General features: G+C 41.0%; 1 protein-coding gene across 1 annotated transcript; it reads left to right on the top strand.

Annotated features, from left to right (window-relative positions):
• Positions 1–7,947: 7,947 nt before the first annotated feature.
• On the top strand, positions 7,948–9,129 carry RBMXL2 (RBMX like 2). The gene has a single exon (XM_034994966.1). The coding sequence runs from the start codon at positions 7,948–7,950 to the stop codon at positions 9,127–9,129; it is 1,182 nt and encodes a 393-aa protein (XP_034850857.1).
• Positions 9,130–26,417: the final 17,288 nt, after the last annotated feature.

Genomic DNA, 26,417 nt, shown 5'->3' with positions numbered 1-26,417 from the left:
ATTGGTGTCAAAGAATTGAGAACTATTGTTAGAAAATGTGGGGCGCCTGGGTGGCTCAGTTGTTAGGCAACTGCCTTCGGCTCGGGTCATGGTCCCAGGGTCCTGGGATCGAGTCCCACATCGGGCTCCCTGCTCCGCGGGAAGCCTGCTTCTCCCTCTCCCACCCCCCGCCCTTGCTTGTGTTCCCTCTCTCACTGCGTCTCTGTCAAATAAATAAAATCTCTCTAAAAAAAAAAAAAGAAAAAAAAGAAAATGACACACCATCTCTCCTTGATTACTACAATAGCCTCCTGGCCAATTACAAATGTAGGAATTCCCACAACACCCTCAGTTTCCATAATTCACTAGAAAGACCCATAGAACTCAGTAAAGTACTGTACTTATGATTATAGTTTATTGTAAAGGATGCAAATAACCAAATGAAGAGGTACGTAAGGCAAGTTCAGGGAGTGGGTCTGCAGCTTCCTCCAGGCAAGTGACCCTTCCGGCACATCCATGTGTTTACCAAACAGGAAGTTCCCTGAACTCTATTGTTTAGGATTTTCATATGGGCTTTCACTGCAGAGGCATGATTAATTAAATCATTGGCCATGGTGATGAAACCCAATCTTCAGGCCCTTTCCAGAGTGAGGTTCTAACCCTCTAATCACATGGCGGGTTCCTCTAGTGACCAGCTACCATCCTGAATGAAGCTAGTTAGGGGCCCCTCTAGGAGTTACCCCTTTAGCATAAACTCAGGTATGGTGGAAAGAGTTTATGGGTAACAAAAGACACTTCTATTGCTTAGGAAATTCCAAGGGTTTTAGACAAAGATTAAGTATGTTTTTTATTGTGCTCCAGGCCACCCCCTATCTTTAACCATGGATCCCTTATATATAAGCAAAAAAAATCATATCTGTCTGAACATAACAGATAACAGCAACATTTGGAAAGGTCAATGTGGGGTAGAAATAGGAGGCTTTTAACTCAATTTCCCAATACATCTGGCCATCAATATCAGTATTATAATTTTACCAACAATGTAGGTATAAGACCCTATTTCACTATGGCAAACATAATCTGAAAAATAAAAGTCAAAAGATACTGGCCCATGGGACGCCTGGGTGGCTCAGTTGGTTAAGCGTCTGCCTTCGGCTCAGGTCATGATCCCAGGGTCCTGGGATTGAGCCCCACATCAGGCTCCTTGCTCAGTGGGGAGTCTGCTTCTCCCTCTGCCTGCTGCTCTCCCTGCTTGTGCTCCCCCCTCCTCTCTGACAAATAAATAAATAAAATCTTTAAAAGAAAAAAAAAGATACTGGCCTATTATTAGAGTCCCATTCAGTCCAGGCCATCATCATATTGTATGAAAATATCTCCCAGGATGAGGCCACTCATGTTCGCAGGCTTCCATTTGATCTTGGCAGATTCCAAAAGCAGGAGTGGCCTCAGTACTACATAGTTTCACTCTTTCAGGCATCTGGTATAATTGAGCTAAGACATAGTATCATCTCCTGCTTTGAGCCTCTTTCTAAGTGTTAATGAATTTGAGTTTCCTTCATTATATAACATATATACATACATTTATTTATTTATTTTTCTCTCCATTTATACCCACACTTTTCCACCTTTCGAAGGGACATGAAGTTCACTCATTGTGCAGCTCTAGATTGCAGACAGCAATATCAGTCTAGCAGGTACCTCCCCCTCAGTCCACTACCATTCATTTAGAGTAGGGTTACACAGATACAGAATTAGTGGGCTATTTTTACTATTAGACATAGCTTCATTCACTGTTAATCATGGTTTTCCCAAATAGGGTAAAGGTACACTCCATCAGGTCCTTAGGAATTCTGACATAAGGATTTAAAATATAGTTTCTTACTTAGGAATCATCCCTGCTTCTGGAACTTATAGCTGTCGCCTTGGTCCTGCGACCATTAGGTAAGAAAAAGAAAGTTGAGGTTGATAAGGGGAAGAAAGAAAAATCAGAGTTTGGCCCAGTGATGGGTATTAAGGAGGGCACATATTGCAATGAGCACTGGGTGTTATATGCAAACAATGAATCATGGAACACTACATCAAAAACTAATGAAGTACTGTATGGTGACTAACATAACATAATAAAAAAAAAAAATCACAGTCATTAGTTATCTTCCCTTAGCCCTCCTTATGTTGAGTGTGAGCAAATATTCATGAAGGCGTGTAAGCCAGCCTTCATGTATGTATCTCCCCGTTTCAGATGAACAATGTTTACTTGTCCATTCCAATTCTCTGTCAAACTATTACTCTGAGCAAGATACCTCCCTACTCATTGTTGGACATTATGGGCTGTAAAGCATGTTCCTTGGTCTGAAGAAATAGGACTTGCTGATCCAAATTGGTGCAGTCTCTTCTCTCATGGTTCTTTTATAGTACTCTGAATATTTGCATCTTCCACTGGGTAAGCAAACTCTACTTCAAAATCTATTCTTATTAAAACCCGTTGGCTACCAGGATCCGTTTCACTTGCCAGCTGTGTTCCCCCAGGGAATTTGCCATGTATCATCTGGAGTCTGTCTCTTGTTGGCAGAAAGAACAGTTCGTGGCATTTTGCGCTCCAGAAGTGCAAGAGGAATATATCTAGCTTCAGGCCATATCTGCATTGCTCCAACATCCATGCATTTCATACACAGAGGTAGCCTCCTCAAACAAGTACACAGGGCAATCCACTAGTGAATTCCAATCATCTTGTGAACCTGCAAATTGGTTCTTCTGATGGGCATCAACATGTTCTACTGTACTGCATCCCTCAAATTCTCACAGTGATTTCAATAGGGCCATGCCTCAAAGAGGCATCTCTCTTTTTAAAAATCTTTTATTTATTAAATAATCTCTACTCCCAACATAGGGTTCAAACTCATGACCCCAAGATCAAGAGTTACATGCTCTACCTACCGAGCCAGCCAGGTTTTCCAAGGGTATCTCTTTAATAGGTAAGTTTTCCATTGCTTTTCTGCCTGACCACATGGCCAGGCCAATGGACACCACCCCTGAGTCAGTAAAAGCTCAAACCTAGGGGCTTTTATCATTGTTCAGTTCTTTAATCACCGCTAGGAAAACAGCATGTAATTCAGCCAACCATGCTGATTTGTTTTTACCCTCCTCAAACAGTTTTTAGCCTTCTAAACAGGATGCTGTTTGTTCACCTTGGAACCGCCATCCACAAGCCAAGCAGCTCCTTGTTGGTCAGTTGAGAAACTGTTTACAGGGCACTGTTAATAGAATAGAATCTTGCAGCTCCTCATGTGGTTCCAAAGTCAGTCCAAGGGGGAGAAGTCTACTTGCCTTGCTTGTGAATCCCCTGGGTAACTTTCTGCATTCCCCTGATAGCATATTCCTATACAAACCATTTCCATTTAATCATAGAAGTCTTCTGGGCACTGCCCTCCCCATTAGTGTGTTTCTGTGACCTCACCCAATTATCAGTGGTATTTCTGGGCTAAAGATTATTATTTTTCATTTTTAAAAATTTTAATTATGATTAAATACACTTAACATGAAGTTTACCAACTTAACCATTTTTAAGTGTACAGTTCAGGTATATTTACATTGTTGTGCAACCAATCCCTCGAATTTTTTCATCTTGCAAAATTGAAGCTCTGTACCAATTTAACAGCAGCTCATTTTCCCCTCCTTCCAGCCCCTAGCAACCACTGCTCTACTTTCTCTTCCTATGAACTTGACCATTTTAGATACCTCGTATAACTGGAATCATTATTCAGTATTTATCTTTTTGTGACTGGTATGTTTCACGTAGCATAATGTCCCCAAGGTTCATCCATGTTGTAGCGGGTGTCAGGATTTCCTTCCTTTTTCAGGCCAATATTATATGTACATATATACTACATTTTGTTTATCCATTCATCTGTGCATGGACAGTTGAGTTGCTTCCACCTTTAGGCTATTTTTGTGAATACTGTTGCTATGAACATGGGTGTACAAATATCTGAGACCCTGCTTTTAATTCTTTTGGATACCCAGTAGTAGATTGCTAGATCATATGGTAATCCTACTTTTATTTTTTCTGAAGAACCACCATACTGTTTCCCATAGTGGCTGCACCATTTTACATTCCTACCAGCAGTGCACAAGTGTTCCAATTTCCCCCTGTCCTTGCCAACATTTTCCCGTGTCCTTTGTTATTTTCTGGGGGTTTGTTTGTTTTGGTTCTTTGATAGTAACCATCCTAATGGGTGTGACGTTATACAATTATTTATATCCTTCAGATCTTAGGGGCAGTGTCAACTAATGTCTAATAGCAAGCTAGTAACTGCCCCTCAAATGGAAACCCTCTAGTCCAAAGTCTCAGTAGTCATTACTGTGGGGCATTCACAGGCTTTGCCATAAGCTCCAGTTTATATTCCACATGGGTGTCTGGTACACAGAATTCGCCCATAACAGCACTCCAGTTTTTATTTCATACTGTGTGGGCTTGGGCAATCTTATTTGTTCCCATTTAGCATGTCTAACTAATACTGCATGAAGTGTGGATTTACATGCCTGGAGTTTTACAATACTGGGTAGGGGAAACATTACCAGACACAATATCCATCCACGTAATACACTCGGAGGAATAGAGATCCAATCACTTCATGTAAACATTCTAGTTTTCACCCAAATCTCTACTAATCCTATCAACGATTAACATGTCTATATTCTCTTGATCTGATTACAGCTCCCGTTAGGGATGCACCAATGGGTTTTGATACTGCAGTGCACAAGGTTCCAGAAGCCCCAGAAACTACTCTTCTCCACTCCTGCACCATATGTAAAAATTAATCAGGCAGAAAATATAAGATTCTATAAATAAACTTATAAACGTAGTGTTTAGAAGTTAGCCCTGAATAAAAACATTCAAGGTAAACATTCAAATAGAAGTTGAAGGCAAAACTTACATGTTAGTAGAGGAAAAAGAAAGGAATAAAGACAAATAATTTGATACAAGAGAATGCAAGAAAGTTGGAAAAAAAGAGGCAAGGAAGGTGTGGTTAACAGCACACAATAAGCTGACAGAAGGAAATCTGAAAAACATTGAGCTATATAAATATTAGACAAAACAGATTAAGATAAAAATGTTATGGATAGGGGCGCCTGGGTGGCTCAGTTGTTAAGCGTCTGCCTTCGGCTCAGGTCATGATCTCAGGGTCCTGGGATCAAGCCCTGCATCAGGCTCCCTGCTCAGCGGGGAGCCTGCTTCTCCCTCTCCCACTCCCCCCTGCTTGTGTTCCTTCTCTCACTGTGTCTCTCTCTGTCAAATAAATGAATGAAATCTTTAAAAAAAAAAGTTATGGATAATGAGAATCATTACATAATAAAGACATTTACCAGAAACACATAGCAGTTTTCAACTTATATATACAATATAATCTTAAATTACATGAAACAAAAATGTGCATAAAAATAAAGAGAAATTGCCAAATCCACAATTATGGGAAATTTAAAAACCATTCTCAGTGATTGGTAATTCTATCAGATAAAAATATAAAAATAGGATAAGCTAGATTTAAACATCTAAGGAAAGAATTCTACCCCAGTATTTAGAGAATACACTTTCCACTCAAGCATATATGGAACATTACACAGACAAACAGATACACACACACACACACACACATGCACACAGATGCACAGCAGGTCAAAAAGTAAGTCAGTAAAAACCAAAGAATGGAGATCATACAAAGCATTTTAAGAAATAACCTCCAAAATCTGTATGTTTGAAAATTTGAAAACATACTTCTTTATAATTCATGAGTCAAGAAAGCATGAAAATGAGAAAATGTTAGGAACTGAACAACAGTGAAAACACCATGTATCACAGCTCAGGACATGGTGTTAACTAGTACACAGAGAATAAGTTTTAAACTTATCTACAGCAATTAGAAGAAACATTTTTTAAAACTCTTTGTTTTTTTTTAATTTTTTTTTAAGATTTTTTATGTATTTATTTGACAGAGAGAGACACAGTGAGAGAGGGAACACAAGAGGGGGAGTGGGAGAGGGAGAAGCAGGCTTCCCGCAGAGCAGGGAGCCCGATGTGGGGCTCGATCCCAGAACCCTGGGATCATGACCTGAGCCGAAGGCAGATGCTTAACGACTGAGCCACCCAGGCGCCCCCATTTTTTAAAACTCTTAATGCACTGTCTTACCTAAAAATTTAGAACAACAATAATACAAACTGTAAATCCAAAGAATGTGGAAAGAAGAAAAGACAGACAATAGTAGCAAATAAGATCAAAACAGAGTATTAACGAAGAAAAAGGCTGCTGCTTTGAAAAGAAAAAATTTCTGGTGAGACTGGTTACAAAACAGAAAGCAAAACAGAACACAGCTATCCATAAAATACAATTTCAAATTAAAGAAAAATGAATAACTTAGAAAAGTGTATCCTACAAAAACCAAGTCAAGAAGAAATTTTAAAAAATCTGAATAGACTCAAAATTAAAAGAAATTTAGGCAAAAATCTTCCCAGCTCAGTAAGGGAATGAAAATTATAGGCCAATGCCCTTTATGCTCAGAAATGTAAAATTTCTAAGTGTGAGCAAACACAAATAAATTTATTTAAAAATAAATACATCCTGACCAGGTAGGCTTACCTTAGAAATAAAATGATTTAGTAATAAAATCTGTTACTGCAACTCATCCCATGAACTGATGTGATGCATTTAACTGCCATTCATGCACATTAAAAAAAATCTTAAAACCTTAAAAATGTATGCATTAAAGTCAGAAACATCATAAAAATGCCTGCTTTCACCACCTCTTTCAACGTTATGTAGCTATTGCAGTAAACCAATGTAACACATGTGCACATGTATATGTACACATATTACATGCACAAATACTGACTTCTCATGACTATTCAGTTAACTTTTCACATAGCAGCCTTTGAAAAATCTAAACTATTATTTTAAAAAGCCCCCAAACACACTATAGTTTTTTGGTTTTTTTTTTTAGAAAGTAGTTTTAGATGTCAGAATGTCAAGCAAAGTTACGTTCACCAAGTTACTCTTCACACTTAGTTCCATTCAGAGAATACTGTAAGGAGCAAATCTGAATTGTGTCATTTGTTTGAACCTAAAATGTTTTGTTTCCCTGAGATTCACCTCTTCTTCGGAGAGGAAGAGGCAAAGGCTTTTGTTTTGCTTGCTCAGGTGCTACTGTGAGGAATGTCCAAGAGCTCTCTCCCTTTATTTTCCCTAAAGGTGACTTTCTGTGCAATACCTTTATATTAAAGGGTAATACTACATAAAACTATGAGCCCTCTGAAGGTCGGCAAACTGTAGAAAATGGCGCAGAACAACAGAAAAACGGTGCATCCAAAGAACGACTCCCTCTTTTTCCCATTCCAGAAACCAACACCCCCACTATCAGGTCTTCTCTTCCCCATTGACAAGTGCAAAAATTCTTAATACATTTTATGTACAAACTGCATTTTTAAACTTTAAAGCTGTTATTTCATTTTCCAGTGGATTTTTTTTTTTTCCTGTTGGAAAATGGTCTGGGTAACTTGGATTAGAATGCATTGTAATTTTTCTCATTAAGACTCATGGGGGGGGAATTTTTTTTTAACCTAACGGCTTTTCATTTCGCAACTGAGCTTTCAGGCGTGAGCTGACGACAGTAAACCGGGGACAGGTTACGAAGCCGAAGCTGAAAGACCTTCCCCGAAGGTGCCCCCCCCCCCCCCACGGGACCACCAGCCAATCACGACTAGAAAGAGCTCGGCCAGGCTGCGCACCCAGACCCCAAGGCGCACACCCCAGCGTTCCGCCTGCGCAGCGGGGCGCCGACCGCGGTTCCGGGGCTCCGCGACGACGCGCTGCCTGACCGGTAGGAGCCGCCGTCGGCGAGCGGGCTCCCAGGCCACGACGGGTGCCGTCCCCTCGCCGCCCCCCTCCCCCCCCGCCACCGATCCCTCGACCGGCCGACATGGTTGAGGCGGATCGCCCCGGGAAGCTTTTCATTGGCGGGCTCAACCCCGAAACCGATGAGAAAGGCCTAGAGGCCGCGTTTGGCAAGTATGGCCGCATCAGCGAGGTTCTCTTGATGAAAGATCGAGAAACCAACAAGTCCAGGGGCTTTGCGTTCGTCACCTTCGAAAGCCCGGCAGACGCCAAGGCCGCCGCCAGAGACATGAACGGCAAGTCCCTGGATGGTAAGGCCATCAAGGTGGCCCAGGCCACCAAGCCGGCGTTTGAGAGCGGGCGGCGGGGCGCACCGCCGCCGTCCCGCAGCCGCGGTCGCCTGAGGGGCCTGCGCGGCACCCGCGGGGGCGGCGGCGGCCCGCGGCGGCCCCCGTCCCGGGGCGGGCCGGCGGACGACGGCAGCTACGCGGGGGATTTCGACCCGCGGCCCTCCAGGGCCCCTATGCCCATGAAGCGCGGGCCGCCGCCGCGCAGGGCCGGGCCGCCCCCCAAGAGGGCCGCGCCGTCGGGCCCCGCTCGCAGCGGCGCGGGAATGCGCGGGCGGGCCCCGGCCGCGCGGGGGCGAGACGGCTATGCGGGCCCGCCGCGCCGGGAACCGCCGCCCTCGCGCCGCGACCCCTACCTGGGCCCCCGGGAGGAGGGCTACTCGCCCAGAGACGGCTACTCGAGCCGAGACTACCCGAGCGCCCGCGACCCCCGCGAGTTCGTGCCCTCGCCCCGAGAGTACACCTACCGCGATTACGGCCACGCCAGTGCCCGCGACGACTGCCCGTCGAGAGGCTACGGCGACCGAGACGGCTACGGGGGGCGCGACCGCGACTACGCGGACCATGCGAGTGGAGGCTCCTATCGAGACCCCTTCGAGAGCTACGGGGACCCGCGCAGCGCCGTCGCGGCGCGGGGGCCCCCGCCTTCTTACGGCGGAGGAGGCCGCTACGACGACTACCGCGGCTGCTCGCCTGACGTGTACGGCGGCGGCCGCGACAGTTACGGCGGCGGCCGCAGCGACCGCTACTCGAGGGGCCGCGACCGGGTAGGCAGAGCCGACCGCGGGCTCTCCCCGTCCCTGGAGAGGGGGTGCCCGCCCCCGCGCGATTCTTACAGCCGCTCTGGCCGCAGGGTCCCCAGGGGCGGAGGCCGCCTGGGAAGCCGTTCGGAGAGAGGGGGAGGCCGCAGCAGATACTAAGTACCGGCAGACTTGGGACCCAAATTCCGTTTTCAGAGAAACTAACGAAAAGAAGAGTCTGTGCTCTGCTAAACTACCCAAGGACTAGTACAAGGAAGAGTTGTTTTCACCTTTTTGAGAATTTTCTGTTAACTTCCTCTCCGTAATTTTTGTGCTTTGGGGAGGAAGAAGTTTTAACTTTTTAACTCGTTTAATTGCGTTTTGGAATTGTTAACGTTTCTTTGAACAAGCTCATGTTAAAAGTGTAAGACTTGAACCTGCGTACTAGTCTTCTTATATTTTCAAGTAAAAATTCTTCTAAAGGCTTCCTCGCTTCTAAATTTTCATGATAAATGAGACAAACAGTTCTAAGATCTTTTACAAACATCTGCCCACCAAAAATGGAAAAACGGATCATTCTGTTAATTCAAACCAACTAGATTTTGGGGGGAAGAGTGGGAGGGAATTGGTGTATACTACGCTTAAGATTTCAGGGCATCTCTCAAACCCAGGCTCGGTGTTCCCAGTATTTTTTTAAAAATGACCAGCAGCAACAACAAAAATCACTTAGATGCTTATTAAAGGAAGTTCTTTTCACTCTGTAAGTAAAAAAAAAAGCAAGTGGACAATGCTGGCCGTATTTTGTTTTTTTGCCTTTTCTTTGGGAATCTGCAGGACCTCCTGTCCCCTTTCTCTCAAAAATACTGTTAATGTGTGTTGAACAAGAATGGAATACCAAATTAAAGATTTGGCCAACCAACCACACAGCTGCAAAAATTCCAGACAAACATCAATTAATAGCATTTATTTTCACTACCAACAAATTACTAAGAAATAAGTAGAAAATACACCAATAGTGGATTTGGGGATCATATGGCTTCCATTTCTAACTCCGAGCTACTTGCCCTTGGCTCTAGAGCCAGCTGCTGGCTCTGGTGGAGAGAATTAGGTTTCTGCCCCCAGGGGTGGAGGAATCAAAAGTGAGCAGCATCAGAGCTCAGAAGCTCAGAGAATTCCTGAGAGAGCTTGACATTTCAACATCTGAGGATTTTCATCCTGGTATGAGGGACCTGGGTCTACCTGTTCACAAAAGGCAAGGGGATGGGTTGAGTGTTCTGTACTGTTAACGTGGGGGAGAAGGGCTTGAGCAGACAAAGATCAGAGAGGCTTCCTCCAGAGTGCCTCAGGAGGGATGTAACAGTCTCCTCTTTCCACTCCAAGCTCAGGGCAAGAAGCACATTTTCCAGTCAGCGCCTGTGGAATTTCCCGGTTTATTTGAGAGGAAGGTAATTGCACAGTCCAGGAGCTCTAGTAGCCGCCAGAGAAAAAGGATCAGGTTAAAATAGTAGGATTCCTGTTCTGCGTAATAATTGCTGGAGGAAACAGACGAGCACCTGAACAACAACAACAAAGTACTTAAAGAGATCTGAATGTACCACACTCACATACACAACTCTAAAAATACGGTTTTTTGATAATAAAGTAGGTGAATTACAGGAGAGGCTGCATTAGTGGCCCAGAAGATCAAATGCAGGAAATAGCTTTAAAAAAAAAAAAAAAAAAAAGGTCCAGGAATCAATCTCGCAAAAATGTGTAATAGCTTTATGGAAAAATTGTTAATATTTATTAAAGGACCTAAAAGAAGACTAAAATGGGAGGTTTGTATCATGTCATGGTTGGGAACACTTTTTTTTTTAACTATTCTCAATCTCACCAAATTAATTTGGAAAATCAATACAACTTCAAATGAAGTTACAACATGACTTTTTCCACACAGCTCTCTTCTCTTTCTTAATAATACCCGTTTATTTGTGTGATCAACGATGGGATACTGAATATGGATACTGAATAAAAGATTTGGCCAACCGGCCACAAAACAAAAAAAAAAAAGTAGCTTCAATTCACTACAAACAAATGATTAAGAAACAGGTAAGAAAAAGACACTAATGGGGGATTTAGCTAATAATCCTAAAGCTTCTATGGTGGAATAAAGAGCAAGAAGAGCCAAAGCAATTCTGAAAAAATAATTAGAAAAGACTCACCCTACCAGATATCAAAACTTGTTACAAAGTTAGAGTAATTTAAGCTGTGTGATATCAACAGACAAGGATAGACAGACCAACAGAACCAAAATAGTGAGCCTAGAAACAGGCCCACTTGCATATAAAAACATGATGTACGACAGATGTAGCTTTGAAAGTCACTGATGAAAGGATGGACTTTTTTTGTTTTTGATGGCGATCTCTTTGCAAAAAGATAAAATGAGATTCACTAACCCAGCATACACAAAAATACATTCTAGATGGTTTGAAGATATAAATCTGAAGAGGAAATTTTTAAATACTTAGAAGAAAATGAAGAAATGTATCACACTGGGGTAGAGAACTTTTTAAGACATAAAACACAATCCTAGAAGGAAAATGTTGATAGAATTTTCCACATTATTATTTTTTTATGATAGGATACTTAACTGTGAAATATCAAACTATAGATTGGAAGAATTTATTTGCATTGAAATAACTTCCAAAAGAATGCTTAGGAACCAGTAAGAAAGAAAAACACCAAGGAAAAAAAAAGCGGGGGGCAAAAGGACTGATACCTTTCTGATAGAGGTATAAATTGACATAATCACTGGAAATAATTTTGGCAATGCCTAGTAAAGTTGGTGGGTGCATTCCTTATGACTCAGAAATTCCACTTCAAGGAGAGGACCTAGAGAAACTTGCACATGTACACAGGAGATTTGCTCGAGGTTGGGCCTTACTGCACTCTTTGAATGTTAAAAAAATAGAACCAGTCTGCCTGGAGTGGATCAACGTGAGGTTTATTCTTATAATGAAGTTCAATGTAGAAGCCAATGTGAATCAACAAGATCCACATGTAACAACATAGGTAAATATCACAATATTTGTTGGGTGAAAAGGGCAAATTGCATAAATACAGGTGTATTAAAAAATACGTGATTGGAGTGATACACAAGAAATAGGGAAGTTTAGTGTGAGGAAAGGAAGGTGGAATGAGGAATGGGCTTTAGCTAAACCTGCAGTGTTTTTTTCTTTAACAGATGGGTTTTAAGCAAAAATGACAATGTTAACATCTTAAATTTCTATGTACATTAGCATCTCTTTGGTATTCTATAATTTTGATACCGTTCATACTATAAACTTTAACATGAAAAATAGAGCTTAGCATAGCACCAGCATATAATGGCTACTCAAAAATGTTAACTATTATACCGAAACTGTCTTTCAGATACAACACTCTTGACAATGACTGTCCCTCTTGGCTTTGTTTATGGGTGATGCCTTATTCTATTTGACTCAGTTTATAGAGCCTGCTCTCTTAGACTGTGCTCACAGCCAGCTCACCATAACCTCAAGGGTGGCACATGCATATCTGAGAACCAAATCTTAGAGGAAAGTAGTTCTTCCCTTTGACATTCTTTTTTTTTTTTTTTTAAGATTTTATTTATTTATTTGACAGAGACACAGCGAGAAAGGGAACACAAGCAGGGGGAGTGGGAGAGGGAGAAACAGGCCTCCCGCAGAGCGGGGAGCCCAAAGCAGGGCTCCATCCCAGGACCCTGGGATCATGACCTGAGCTGAAGGCAGACGCTTAACGACTGAGCCACCCAGGCGCCCCTCCCTTTGACATTTTTTCTGAAGTATAACAGCGATGAAAACCTTTTTCCAGTTAACAAAATGCCAATTTCTGAAGAGTAATCTGAATATTAAACTATTAAAAAAAAGTGAGGTGTAAACATTTGGAAATAAAGTCTCTTGCAGAGCTTCAATGAGTTCAAGAGGTCATAGCGTACAAAGGCTGTGGATTTCTGAAGTACATATACAGTAGAGAAGCCTCAGTGCTTCTTTACTGGAAATTAATGTAGAAAGCTATTTTTGTAGGAAAATATGTAAGAGAGAGAGCAATTGAGAACTCTTGTTTATAATTGCTTTCCTAATGATGAGAGAAAAAGCATACCAGGTATTTCGCAGGACTTACCCACTGGGTATAATTTAAAGAATGTGCATCTCAATAACCAAAACCTTTGTGTTCTCTGTCTTGAGCTTGGCTCAGTCTACTCCTGAGACCCTATTTCCACGTTCCTTCTGTCCAAAACAGGGTTCCAGGAGCATTGAAAGTATCCATGTGGTCCCTGACAGCATTACTGAGTGTTCCCCCACCAGGTGAGGCCTGAACATCTTCCATCTTTGATTGCAACCTGAATCCTGTTGTGGGTCCTGGGGCTCTCCTAGAGTGCTGGAGGTAGACCTCTTTCCTAGAGGGGAGTAGCTCCCCTTTTTCCCTTGCCTCAGGTCAGGTAAGATGGGGAAGATTTTCTGCTTATATTCCTTCTACCTGGGACCTCTAATATTTCTCAGCCTTTAGATCATTGGCGTTCGTGCTGCCACCCTTTTAGCCTTTACCTTAAGAAAGGTGATGTGATTTCCCTTCTCTTCTTGCACAGAAATTTCCTTTTTGGGGACAGTTACTCTGTTCTTGACTCTTGAGCATATTTAAGAACTCACCAAGCAGGGTCAGGTTGTGTTGCTTTTGCTGTGCACATATGGAATCCAGTGGTAGTGGGAATTCTTTTCAGAATTCAAATATTCTGTTTGTGGTGATGTTGTTTCTGAAGCTAATTTCTCTTACAGTATGGCACATCTAAAAACTCTTTAAAAGTTATTCTCAGTATAAATATTTTGAGAGTGACATTTAATATGGGTATCAAGTGCAAAAAGTAAACTATAGCAACTACAAAGCAGCAATGACTCTGTGGAATGCATTCCACTATCATATTTACTAAAATGCTCAAGGAGAATGAAAAAAATCTGAGGATGTATTATGAAATTCTTAGGGAGAGCATTAGGAAAAAATAGTGAAGCGTCTTTGTTATGTTTGGAGGCTGCTTATCATAGTAAAAGGGTAGTCTTGGTCATATGTATGAGTCTTCATTCTGTTATTTAGGTGACTTGGGCATTTTTTTTTTAAGATTTTATTTATTTGAGAAAGAGACAGCACAAGTGGGGGGAGGGGCAGCCAAAGAGAGGAAGGAACAAGCAGATTCCCTGCTGAGCCAGGAGCCCCACATGGGACTCGATCCCAGGACCCGAGATCATGACCTGAGCCAAAGTCAGACAGACGCTTAACCGACTGAGCCACCCAGGCGCCCCTGGGTAATTTTCTTAAAAATTTTGACCTTCTGTTTTTTTCACTTGCAAATGGCAATGATAGAACTATTTTGAAAAGTCTGAAATAAGAGAATGCACGTCAAGCAAGCAGCACAGTGAGTGGACTTGCAGGCGGGCTCATTACACGGTAGTACCACGGTGCTCGGCACAGAGCTGTAGCACAGACTCCCCCTTGCAACTTAGCATTGCGTTGACCAGTCAAGCTGCTTATGTACTAGAAGTCTTCAGAAAGTTCAACTTGAGAGTTTTATTGTATTTATAGTCCAGGTATACTCACCCAGCTTGAAATCTTGGAAACATCTTTGACTCTTTGCAGTCCCCACTCTGCCTCTACCTTCTGTACTTCTTGACAACTAGGGTGACCAAAAACTTCTACAGGCAGGCTCAGTGTCCCATTCCTAACTAGTCTGAAGGGATAGATGTTATCAAGATCTTTTTTTCCTTCACATCTAGTAGGGTTTAGAATTCTTGCTCTCTGGTATAATTGGCTTAGACTTCACTTTACCTCATAAATAAAACAGCTAATACAGTGCCTGGGTTTTAAAGGGCATGGCTATCGTTACTTACAATTGACCCAGGGCCCAGCGCACCTCAGGAAGTCCCTGAGTTGCAGTAAAGTGTAGTGATCTCAAATACGTAGCACAGAATCTGGTAGACCTGAATTCAAATCCTGCATCCACCACTTACTAACTGTGTGATCTTGGTCGGGCTACTTTCTAGCTCTCTGCTTTGCTTCCCTTACCTATGAAACAGAGACAAGAGTGCTCACCTCATGAGGTTGTTTGTCCATCTGTTTACTCATTAAATACAGTGATGAGCAGATCCTTATGTAGTACCCACTGTATGTCAAGCACTATGTTAATATTGGAACAAGGCAGACAACACCATGGCGCATATACTTGGCTGCTGAATTCATGTTCATTAGGGACGAATCATAGAGCATTAGCAGTTGGTGGTTGCCCAGATGCATACTGGGGGGAATGCACAGGGATCTAACAGGATTAGACATTAGGTCCCTCCTATCCCCTGCCCCTCCACCTGGGACTCTAGTTTTCTTTTACTTTTTTGCCTTTTTTTTTTTAGTATAGTTGACACACGATGTTACATTAGCTTTAGGTGTACAACTTAGTGATTTGGCAAGTTCACGCATTATGCTGTGCTCACCACAAGGATAGCTACCATCTGTCACCGTACGATGCTATTATACTCTCATGGACTATATTCCTTATGCTGTGCCTTTTATTCCTGTGACTTACTCATTCCATAACTGGAAGCCTTTATCTCCCCCTCCCCTTTACTTATTTCGCCCAGCAACCCCCTCCCCTCTAGAAACCATCTGTTCTCTGTATTTGTAGGTCTGATTCTGCTTTTTGTTTGTTTATTCATTTGGTTTTTTTGTTTGTTTTTTGGTTTTTTAAGATTCCACTTATGAGTGGGATCATATGGTATTTGTCTTTCTCAGTCTGGGTTGTTTCAGTTTACGTAATATCTTCTGTATCCATCCATGTTGTTTCAAATGGCACAGTCTTATCTTTTTTTATGGCTGTATAGTGTTCCTGTGTGCTCATGTGTGTGTATGTGTGTGTATTCCTCATCCATTTGTCTGTTGATGAACACTTAGATTGTTTCCATATCTTGGCTATAAGCAGAGGGGTGTGTATAGCTTTTCAAATTATTATTTTCATTTTCTTTGGGTAAATACCCAATAGTGAAATTTTTGGATCATATGGTATTTCTTAATATTTTCAGAAATCTTTTTTTAAGATTTTATTTATTTATCTGAGAGAGAGTACACAAGCAGGGGGAGGGGCAGAGGGAAAGGGTGAGGGAGAAGCAGACTCCCCACTGAGCAGGGAGCCCGATGCAGGACTCCATCCCAGGAACCTGGGAACATGACCTGAGCCAAAGGCAGACGCTTAACTGACTGAGCCATCCAGGCGCCCTATTTTCAGAAATCTTAATACTGCTTTCCACAGTGGCTATACTAATTAACATTCCCACCAACAATGCATAAGGGTTCCTTTTTCTTCACATCCTCACCAACACTTGTTGTTTCTTGTCATTTTGTTTTAGCCATTCTAACTGGCATAAGGTGATATCTCATTGTGGTTTTGATTTGCATTTCCCTGATGATTAGTGATATTGAGCATCTTTCCATATGTGTCTGTTGGCCATCTGGATGTCTTCTTTGGAAAAATGTCTACTCAAGTCCTTTGCTTATACTTTAATCAAATTGTATTTTTGATGTCAAGTCATAGAAGTTCTTTATATATTTTGGATTTTAAGCCCTTATTGGATATATCATTTGCAAATATCTTCTTCCATCAGCACGTTGTCTTTTAGTTTTTTTAATGGTTTCCTTTGCTGCACAAAAGTTTCTCATTTTAATGTAGTTCTGATAGTTTATTTTTTGTTTCCTTTGCCTTAGGAGACATATCTAGAAAAATGTGGCTATGGCTGATAGAGAAATTACCACCTGGGTTCTCTTCTTGGATTTTTATGGTTTCAGGTCTCACATTTAGGTCTTTAATTGTTTTGAGTTTATTTTTGTATTTGGTGTTAGAAAATGGTCCAGTTTCATTCTTTGATGTGTAGCTGTCCAGTTTTCCCAGCACCATTTATTAAGAGACTGTCTTTTCCCCATTGTATAGAAATTAATTGGCCATAAATTGTGGATTTATTTTTGAGGTCTCTATTCTGTTCCATTGGATATATATGTCTGTTCTTGTGCCAGTACCATACAGTTTAGATTTCTACAGCTTTGCAGTGTATCTAGAAATCTGGGATTGTGGTACCTACCATTTTGTTCTTTCTTGGGATCGCTTTGGTTATTCAGGGTCTTCTCTGGTTCCATACAAATTTTAGTATTATTTGTTCTAGTTTTGTGAAAAATGCAGTTGATATTTTGATAGGGACTGCACTGGATCTGTAGATTGCTTTGGGTAGTATGGACATTTTAACAATATCAATTCCTCCAATTTAGACATCAGCTTTGGGAGAGGAACTTCTACGTTTGGGCTCTGGGGCTTTTGAGTTGCATAATAGAGAAAGTGCTAGCTAGAATAATCCAGGATTAAGGTACAGTAGCAATATGTCATGACAGAACTTTAGCTCTAACCCTGCCCTCACTCATTGCTCATGGATGGGATGTGAAGGAGTCGAGGTCTTGATAATAAAACCTATCTGCCTACTTCAGACTGATTAAAAAATGGGACACTGAGACTCCTGATGAGGGTTTTTTACTAGCCCAGATGTCAAGAACTGGAGAAGGCAGGGACAGGGGAATATAAATGGTGCTGTAATATAATGGCTGTGAAGGCATTACTCTGCATAACACCTCTTCTGAGATGTTGGGGGGATGGCCCCAAAGTCTTGCAATTGAAACCATATGACATAGCCAACTAGCAGTAGGGTTTGCTACATCAACATTCATGATTGTGAAAGGATTAGCCCTTTCCTAACATCATAACTGTAGGGGCAGCTGTGGTCCAAACTGTACAGCTGACCATGATTAAAACTAGGTCTTCCCAGTTTCCACTGATACTCTGCATAAGGCCAGTCTCTTTCTGGGAGGCCAATCTGCTGGGGATTAGTTTTGGACAAGTTAATCCTTATCTCTTAGCTAAGCAATGGAGACACTGTGTGAACAAAAGTAGACATCATTAATCCTCAAAGGGATTAATGTTCAAAAGAGATAGACTTTGGTTAAAAAAATGCAAACTTTCGACTGTGATAATCATTATGAGAGAGCTGCCTAGTGCTATGAGATACTATAGTAATAAAGGTTTAGTGTAGTACAGGATGTTGGAGAATGCATCCTTAAGGAAGTGATGATTGAATTCAGATGTGGAGGATGAGTAAGAGCTACATTGCTGGGAAAATTAAACGAGACAATATATTAAAGCATGTAGTCATAGGAAGCTCTCCTTAAATAGAGACTATGGTTTTCTTACTGCTATTCTTTTTTGACATCGAGATAGTTTTTGCTGGAAGTTTAAGCTAGATGGATCAGGGTGAAGGAACACAGATAAATTGCTAACATTTTAATTTAAGAAGGTATACCCTGAGGTTGATTACCAGGAGAACACAAAAGAAGAATGCCAAAATGTGAATCAAGAGAGGCAGAAAGTATGCGATCAGTCTGAGGTCAAACTAATATAAAAAAATTAACAGGGAAAATGTAGAAACTGGGAAACAGGCATGGACTATTGGGATTAATGCCCTGGTGAACTGCATTTGTAGTGATTACCCTTTAAAGTCTGAATCACCTTCCTGGAGAAAGTCACTCTTCGTTTTTTAATTTATTATTTATTTATAAGAGAGACTGAGCGGGGCTGAGGCGGGGAAGTGGGGGCAGAGGGAGAGGGAGAAGCAGACTCCCCACTGAGCAGGGAGCCCAACACAGGGCTCAATCCCAGGACCCTGGGATCATGACCTGAGCCGACCTGAGCAGAAGACAGACGCCCATCCAACTGCCCCTAAATTTTTTTATTAAGATTTTTTATTTATTCATTTGAGAGAGAGAGCACAAGAAAGGCAGAGCAGGAGCAGGGGGGTCAGAGGGAGAGGGAGAAGCAGACTCTCCGCTGAGCGGGGAGCCAGACCTGGGTCTTGATCCCAGGACCCAGGGATCATGACCTGAGCCTAAGGCAGAGGCTTAACCAACTGAGCCACCCAGGCGCCCCAGAAAGTCACTCTTCTTAAAGGTGTCAGTGCTGTTTGAATCTGGGATGAACCAGATCCTGTCTTTATCCCTTAAGGCACTCACAGTCTGGTGTGGTTGGCAGATTGTTCTGCCTCAAATTACCTTCAGTGCAAAGTAGAGAGAGATTAAGTGCTATGAGATAGGTGTGGGCCATGTGCTAAGGGAGGAAAGGAATGCTGAATAGAGGAAGGCTTTCCAGAGAATGTGAATTTCAAGGTTTTCCCTGAAACGGAAGCTCCTCCTCAGTGTGTACATATTGTACATTTTAGAGACAGCTGGGTCCATTTTTTCCCCTATTTTCACTTAATTTTAGGATTGTTCTCATCTTTGTTGATTTTATTTCCCTCTCTGCTAATTTACATCTACTTTATTCCATTGCCAATTGGAAGCCATTGAAACTTCTGAAGACAGGAGTAGTGATCTGAACTGCACTTGACTGTTATATCCCTGGCATCTGGAAGATGGACTGCAGAGAAAGGTTGGAGGCAGAGGGCCATCCTGTATGTGATTTTTATATTAAAATTGCCCTAGTGGATTAAGAAACTGGGTGGTGCAAAGTGTTTCTAGACTCTGAGCAGAAGTTAACCTGTGAAAACAGTCCACTAGATGGCACCAAAAGCTTAAGGATTGTGGCTTCACAGTTCTGTCCTTGTACTTGCCACCTAGTAAACGAGCTCCAAGGCCAGCAGCTGTGTGGCTGAGTGGTGCTGGCACCTTCCTTCTGAGTATAGTGAAAATGAAACAGGGACAACTGGAAATCTTCACTGACTCAGATATGGAGCACTGGGCATAGTTGGAAAGACCAGAAATATATCCAAGTGTATCCAAGTATTCAAACTGGTAGGGAAAGACAAATAGTGCAGTCAGTCATGCTGATTTAATTGGCTAAGTACTTTGGGGAAAAAAACACACACCTTTATACTCCAAAATAAAGTCCAGGTGGATTAACTTGTATTTTAGGTAAGGTTTTTTCTAAAAAAATTATTTCCAGTTTTCTTGAGATATAATTAATATATATCGCTGTATAAGTTTAAGGTGCACAGCATAATGGTTTGACTTACATGTTGTGGAATGTTCACCAAAATATGTTTCGTTAGCATCCATCATCTCCTATAGATATAATAAAAAAAAAAGAGGGAAATATTTTTTTTCCTTGTGATGAGAACTCTCAGGAAGTCCTCTCTTAGCAACTTTCCTGTATGTCATACAGCGGTGTTAGCTGTGCTCATGAGGTACTTTACATCTCTAGTGCTTACTTATAACTGGAAATTTATACCTTTTGATCACTTTCCTTCCATATTCCCTCCTCTCTTCCCCCTCTTCTGGTACCTGCAAATCCTGTGTCTTTTTCTAGGGGTTTAAAATCATTTTAATTGTGGTTAAATACACATACAAGTTACCATCTTAACCATTTTTAAGTGTATGGATCAGTGGCATGAAGTCCATTCACACTCTTGTGCTAACATCACCACCGCCCAGACACAGAACTCTTTTCATCTTGTAAAATGATAAATTAACTTTTCAAGTATAAAAGCCAGAGGCTACAAAAAGCTTAGAAGATATAGGTGTGTTTTATGTAATCTTGAGTTTGGGAAGATTTTTCGAAGCCCAAACAGCAGAAGTATCAAAAGTTACATATTGATACATTTGATTGCATAAAAATTAAAATTCAGTTTCCATATAGATAAGCCTCAAAATTTATGAATTAATCATATATATTTATTCTGTTTGCAGAACTCATCTCCATGTGGCTAGAGGACTGTAAGACTGAGGTCCCTGTTTTTTGCTGGCTGTCAGCCAGGTGCTGCTCTCAGTTCCTAGAGGCTACCCCCCAATTCCTTGCCATGTGACCCCCTCACAGGCCCTTTCAGAACATGGCAGCTTATTTCTTCAAAGCCTGCAAGAGAGAGTCTCTCCAGTCCGCTAATGTAGACTCTTGTATATACCAACAGAACAGAACGTTAGTCTTACATAGTATCTGTAGAGCATCTCCATAATCACAGTGGTGATATCCCCTCACCTGTGCCATGTAATGTAACCTCATCAAGGCAGTAGCTCCCCCATGTGCGTTTATCACATGGAGGAAACATGAAGTATGAGTTCTAACAAGTTCCAAAAAATTGAATAAGAATAGGGGTTCCCAAACTCAAGAATAAGAGTAGGTGGCTTTAAGTAATGGATAGATTGTAATTCTATTTCACTTTTAATAAGTTTAAAGTCTAAATTTATATTGGAACTTAATGCTGTAAAGAAACTATGCAATTAAAGAGGTTTATATACTTAGGATAAATTTAGCCTAATATTTTTCAAATTCAAAAATAAGAAATGGAGAGAGTTAAAATAATTTTGACCTATAGGATCTCTAAGTTTTCTTGCTGGCTCTAATGATAATATCAGAAACAACTAATATTTTTCAGTGATTCCTCTGAACAGGCACTGAGATAATTCACCTCATTTAATTCACAGTGATCCTAGGAAGTAGATAACTTTTTTTTAAATTTTATTTATTTATTTGTCAGAAAGAGAGAGGGAGAGCACAAGCAGGGGGAGGGGCAAAGGGAGATGGAGAAGAAGACTCCCCAATGAGCAGGGAGCCCGATGCGGGACTTGATCCCAGGACCCTGGGATCATGACCTGAGCCGAAGTCAGACACTTAAGTGACTGAGCCACCCAGGCATCCCAGTAGATACCTTTTTTATACCCATTTTACAGGTAAGGAAAGTGAGGCCTAGAGAAGGTGGTAGGTTTCTATGATGTCAATCCAAGTGACTCGTTTCCCAGCTTGAAGTTCTAGGAAAAGTTACTAAATGGGGAATGTTCTTTTCCTACTTAATAAGCATTCATATTTCAAAATTATAGAAAATATTTAATGAGAAGAAATATATTAAAAATTAGCATGTAGACTACTTAACAGAGATAAAGCTCCACTGATCCCTAGTTTCACCCAATGTGTTAGTGTCTTTTTATAACTCACACTTCACACCTCCTCCCAGGATGGGATGATCAGGATAGAGCAGGAGGACACCTTGGGTGGTCGCAGTGGCATTCTGCTGGCTCCTGCCTGTTCTTCGTTATTATGATCATTAATTTCTTTACAATTAGCATCTTATCCCCCTATTGTGACAGCTGTTTTGAACTAAGAAATCTCACAATGAATCTTGAATCATAATTGAGAATGTATGTTTTTCAAAGATCCAATAGTGATTTTTGGTATCCCATCCAGAGAAGCTCAGCTTTGTCACAATCTTGGGGCACGTACCACCTTCAAACTGACCACTTTTTGGTGGCAGTTGTCTGGATGTAAATTGAAATCACTCCTTGTCAGTATTCGATTCCCTATCATGTCTAAGTTCAGTCGTGTCCTCACCTGAATCTTCCAGTTACTTCACAGGCAGCATTGACTCTTGTCCAGTTTGAGACTGTAAACACATAGATGTCCTACTTTCCCCATGATATTATGATACCATTTGCTTTTATTTTTCCAATAACATCAAGATATGTAATAAGATTCTGTCTCCAGACTTGAATTTGTGACAGAGCACTCAATCTTATTTTTATCTGTGTTTTATTTCATTATTGAGGCCCCATGTAGCAGAGTATGGGTTTAGCCTTCCTTTCAGTCTGGAAATTTAATTGTTACAAGCTTTTTCCTGCAGACCTCATTCTAGTTTTGGGTGAGATTCTAAACCTCCTAAAGTTGATATTAAGATGGGTGTATCTACCAAAATTAGAGACCTGGAAAAGTGAACCATTTGTATATTTAATTATGGGGGAAATGTTCCTGGGGTCATAATCAGTCTGGGCATTTAGACAGGCTGGACATGTAGTTCCGCTTTTCAGATGCTCTGCGGTTTCCAAGAAAATGTCCAGCCCGCGGGTGAGGAATGAAGGGGCACGGAGCATGTGAAAAGGAGCCTCTTCATGCTTGCGGTGTCCTCAGGCTTCTATTCATTCATTTAGTAAAGATTAAGTCAACACTTAAGCCTGGCCAAGCATGATTCTGAAAGGTAGACGTGCAGATTGCAGCAACAGTGACGATCTCTTCCTTGGACTATTGTCTCTCTCGGTCCGGGGGGAAGAAAAACCCAACCTAGCACCTGTAATCCAACTCCTGTAGTAAGAGTACAAATGAAAACATTTCACCTCAGGAGCAGAAAACAGACTTTTGCTTTAGCACAGAAGGAAAATTGAAGACCAGAAATGAAGCTAAATAAAAGGCCGAAGTCAAGCAGGGTCTGGATGAAGCTGTTGTGTGTTTCCTCTTTTATGTCCAGTGAAATATTTTTGACACTAGAACTCCTAAAATACTGTATAACTAAGTGAATTGAAAAATTGCTTTCTAGAAGCTTTGAGGATGCATCATTTCTCTGAGATAAGGGAGTCATAAATACTGTGAACATTTTGATATACTAAAATAGCAAACTAAGAAGATTAGCTTTTGCCAAATGGATTTTATGGCCTCAGTAATAACACTGCTTCGTTTATTTTCATTATTTCCAGTGGAGTAAAGACTCCACATGTAACTAATATATTTGGAGTAACTCCTCTGTGCTTCATTTTTTCTGGGAAGGTTTAACAACAAAGCTAGCTTTATGAACCTTGGGGGAGGGATGTACTTTGTTGAACCCCTCATCTGATTTTATACATGTTTCTAAACATGTTCTTAGGCCTCAAATGGTGCCCAGGAGAGATGAAATTACCCAGGCCTCAGCGTCTTAAGGGTGTAACTGCTGGCTGAGCTGGACAAGTACATAATTAAGGGTAGCTGTGGAGTAGTGCTCGGGCTGGGGCTAATCCACTCCTGCGGCAAAAAAACATGATTCCTGGCCTGGTGCATGGGCCGGGCGCTGTTCCTTCCTAACCCTTTTGGATGGTGTTTTCTCAGCCTCTGACTCTTTCCTCAGACACGTGCACTGGTCAGCACTTGGCTGGAGCCCCAAGTGGATCCTCAGCAGATGTCCGGAGTTCTGTCTTTGCGCTGCATGGCTTTCTGGTCCTTGGTCTGTGTGTGGTGGAGGACTTGCTCCCCTCTGGACTCCTGTCTCTGGGTCCTCACTAAGGGCTTCTTACTTAGGCCAAGCTCAGCCTGGGTTCCCTCCCTGCTCTCAGTAAAAATGGGCCTTTCATAGGAGAATATGAATTGTAGAAATAGATCCAAGAATACATAGAATATATAAATAGGGTAATGATCATGGAAGTAATCTAAAATGTGAAAGAACTCTCTAAAACCACACTTGTTTTGTTCAGATTTTAAAGAAAGAAGTAATTCTAATTATGTCTAAATTCATTTTACAAGCCAGTATATAAACTTGCTACCAAAAAAATATAAAAATATGAAAATTATAGGTACCTTTCACCTATAAATATAGATAAACATATATTCTCAATAATATAATAATGAGTCACATAACACTGAAAGAAAAATATACCATGAATAAATAGGAATGTAGTTTTATAAAATCTGATATAGTATTTTATACAGTAGATCAAAAGAAAAAAAAGTCACAACTGTCTCCATAGTTTCCAATGAAGCATTGATAAAAATTCAATATCCATTTTTGATACAGACTCTCAGGAAACCAAAAATATAACATGATAAAAATGTATCTATTTTAAGCATTCTTTTTTAGATTTATCCATTTTAGAGAGAAAGCGAGCATGTGTGCATACAGGGAAGGGCAGAGGGAGAGGGAGAAACAGACTCCCTGCTGAGCAGGGAGCCCAACTCGGGGCTCCATCCCAAGACCCTGAGATCATGACCTGAGCCAAATCAAGGGTCAGAGACTTAACCAACTGAGCCACCCAGGCGCCCCTCGACTGACAGCATTCTTAATACTAAAGCAGAAGGAATCTGATTGAAGTAAGAAATAAGACAGAAATATTGCCATCATAATTATTCAGCATTGCTCTATGGTGTCAGCATAAGAAAAAAGGCAAAAGGAATTAAATAAGGAGACAAGATATAATGATGTGCTGATAACATGATTATTTCCTTTTAACTGCTTAAATGAGGACAGAGCTATGCTTTCAATGTCAAGAATGAAACCATATTTTTCACCCCTCCCATTTTTCAAAAAGAGATTAGAATGTTTCTACACCCTAATTTCCTCCCATCGCCCTTCACAGTTTAGAATCATTGGGATTTTAGATATTTATTGTTTCATGTAGCTTCTCTGGCAAAAATAATTAGTGACCTGAAACTAAAACATAATATGTAAATTATACTTCAAAAAAAAGAAAAAGAGAAAATTAGTGACAAGTATTTAATTCCATTAGGATATTTTTAAATTATGTAGTATAAGTTTTGTTTGTTTTTAATACTTACTGCCAATTTTTTGTACCATCTTCCCCTTTATTAAGTTTAAAAAAATTTTAAAGTTATATTACAGTCAGCAAAAGCAGAGTCTGGAATAGCTTTTAAGGACAGAAATGTGGTTGTTAGATTTTAAGTTCTTCTATGGTTGGGAATGTGTTTCAGTGGATTCTCAAATGGATGCTTGCAAGACCAGATAGAAAATGTTGGTGTGTCTATCGCTTGTAGTTAATGCTAAACTGTTTTCTGGCATTTATTATCATAGAGCAGACATCTAAGGCCAACAGGACTCTATTTTTCCTTTGTGGTTCATCTTTTCTTTTTACTTGAATGCTGGGTTGAATTTGTTTTTTCATCCTTAGAATTACAGGTTTTATGAGGTCGTACCTTCCCTCCCCCCATTACATTTGCTGTGAGTGAAGTGAAACATTTCAATCTAAAAATTCAGCCAGTTCTTTAGTTCAGGCATATTTTTCTTTTACTTAATTGATTTTGAACCACACAACATATTTAAAGAATAATACACCATGAGCAAATAGGAATGTGGTTTTCAAAATCTATTAATATAGTCTTTTATATCAGTAGACCAGAAGAAAAAAGATCACATGATCATACCCATAGATCCCAATGAAGCATTAATGAAATTCAGTATCAATTTTGAAACAAACTCCTAGTAAACCAGAAATAGTACGTATTTCTATTTCTCTTTTAAGAATGCTTCTTGTAGCGGCATCTGGGTGGCTCAGTCGTTAAGTGTCTGCCTTAGGCTCAGGTCATAATCCCGGGGTCCTGGGATCGAGACCCGCGTCGGGCTCCCAGCTCAGCGGGAAGCCTGCTTCTCCCTCTCCCACTCCCCCTGCTTGTGTTCCCACTCTCGCTGTCAAATAAATAAATTAAATCTTTAAAAAAAAAAAAAAAGAATGCTTCTTGTATGCGTATATGCACTTGATTTGTCTTCCGTGTCCCTAGTATTTTCTCCTGTCAGTTCTGTCCATACAAGGTCATTTGTTTTGAGGTTTAAGAGTTTTTCTTGAGCAGGTATTTACTTTGTTATCTCAGTTTTTTCTCATGGCAAATCTCCATTTAAAAAATTTAGCCA

The sequence above is a fragment of the Mirounga leonina genome, unplaced genomic scaffold (assembly GCF_011800145.1).
Source record: "Mirounga leonina isolate KUSES-001 unplaced genomic scaffold, KU_Mleo_1.0 Mir_92, whole genome shotgun sequence".
Classification (NCBI taxonomy): Eukaryota; Metazoa; Chordata; class Mammalia; order Carnivora; family Phocidae; genus Mirounga; species Mirounga leonina.
The sequence above is the reverse complement of the archived record's forward strand: the minus strand, read 5'-3'. Positions and strand labels throughout refer to the sequence as shown.

Coding starts and splice junctions, on each gene's coding strand:
- RBMXL2 (XM_034994966.1), top strand. CDS start 7,948: ATGGTTGAGGCGGATCGCCCCGGGAAGCTTTTCATTGGCGGGCTCAAC.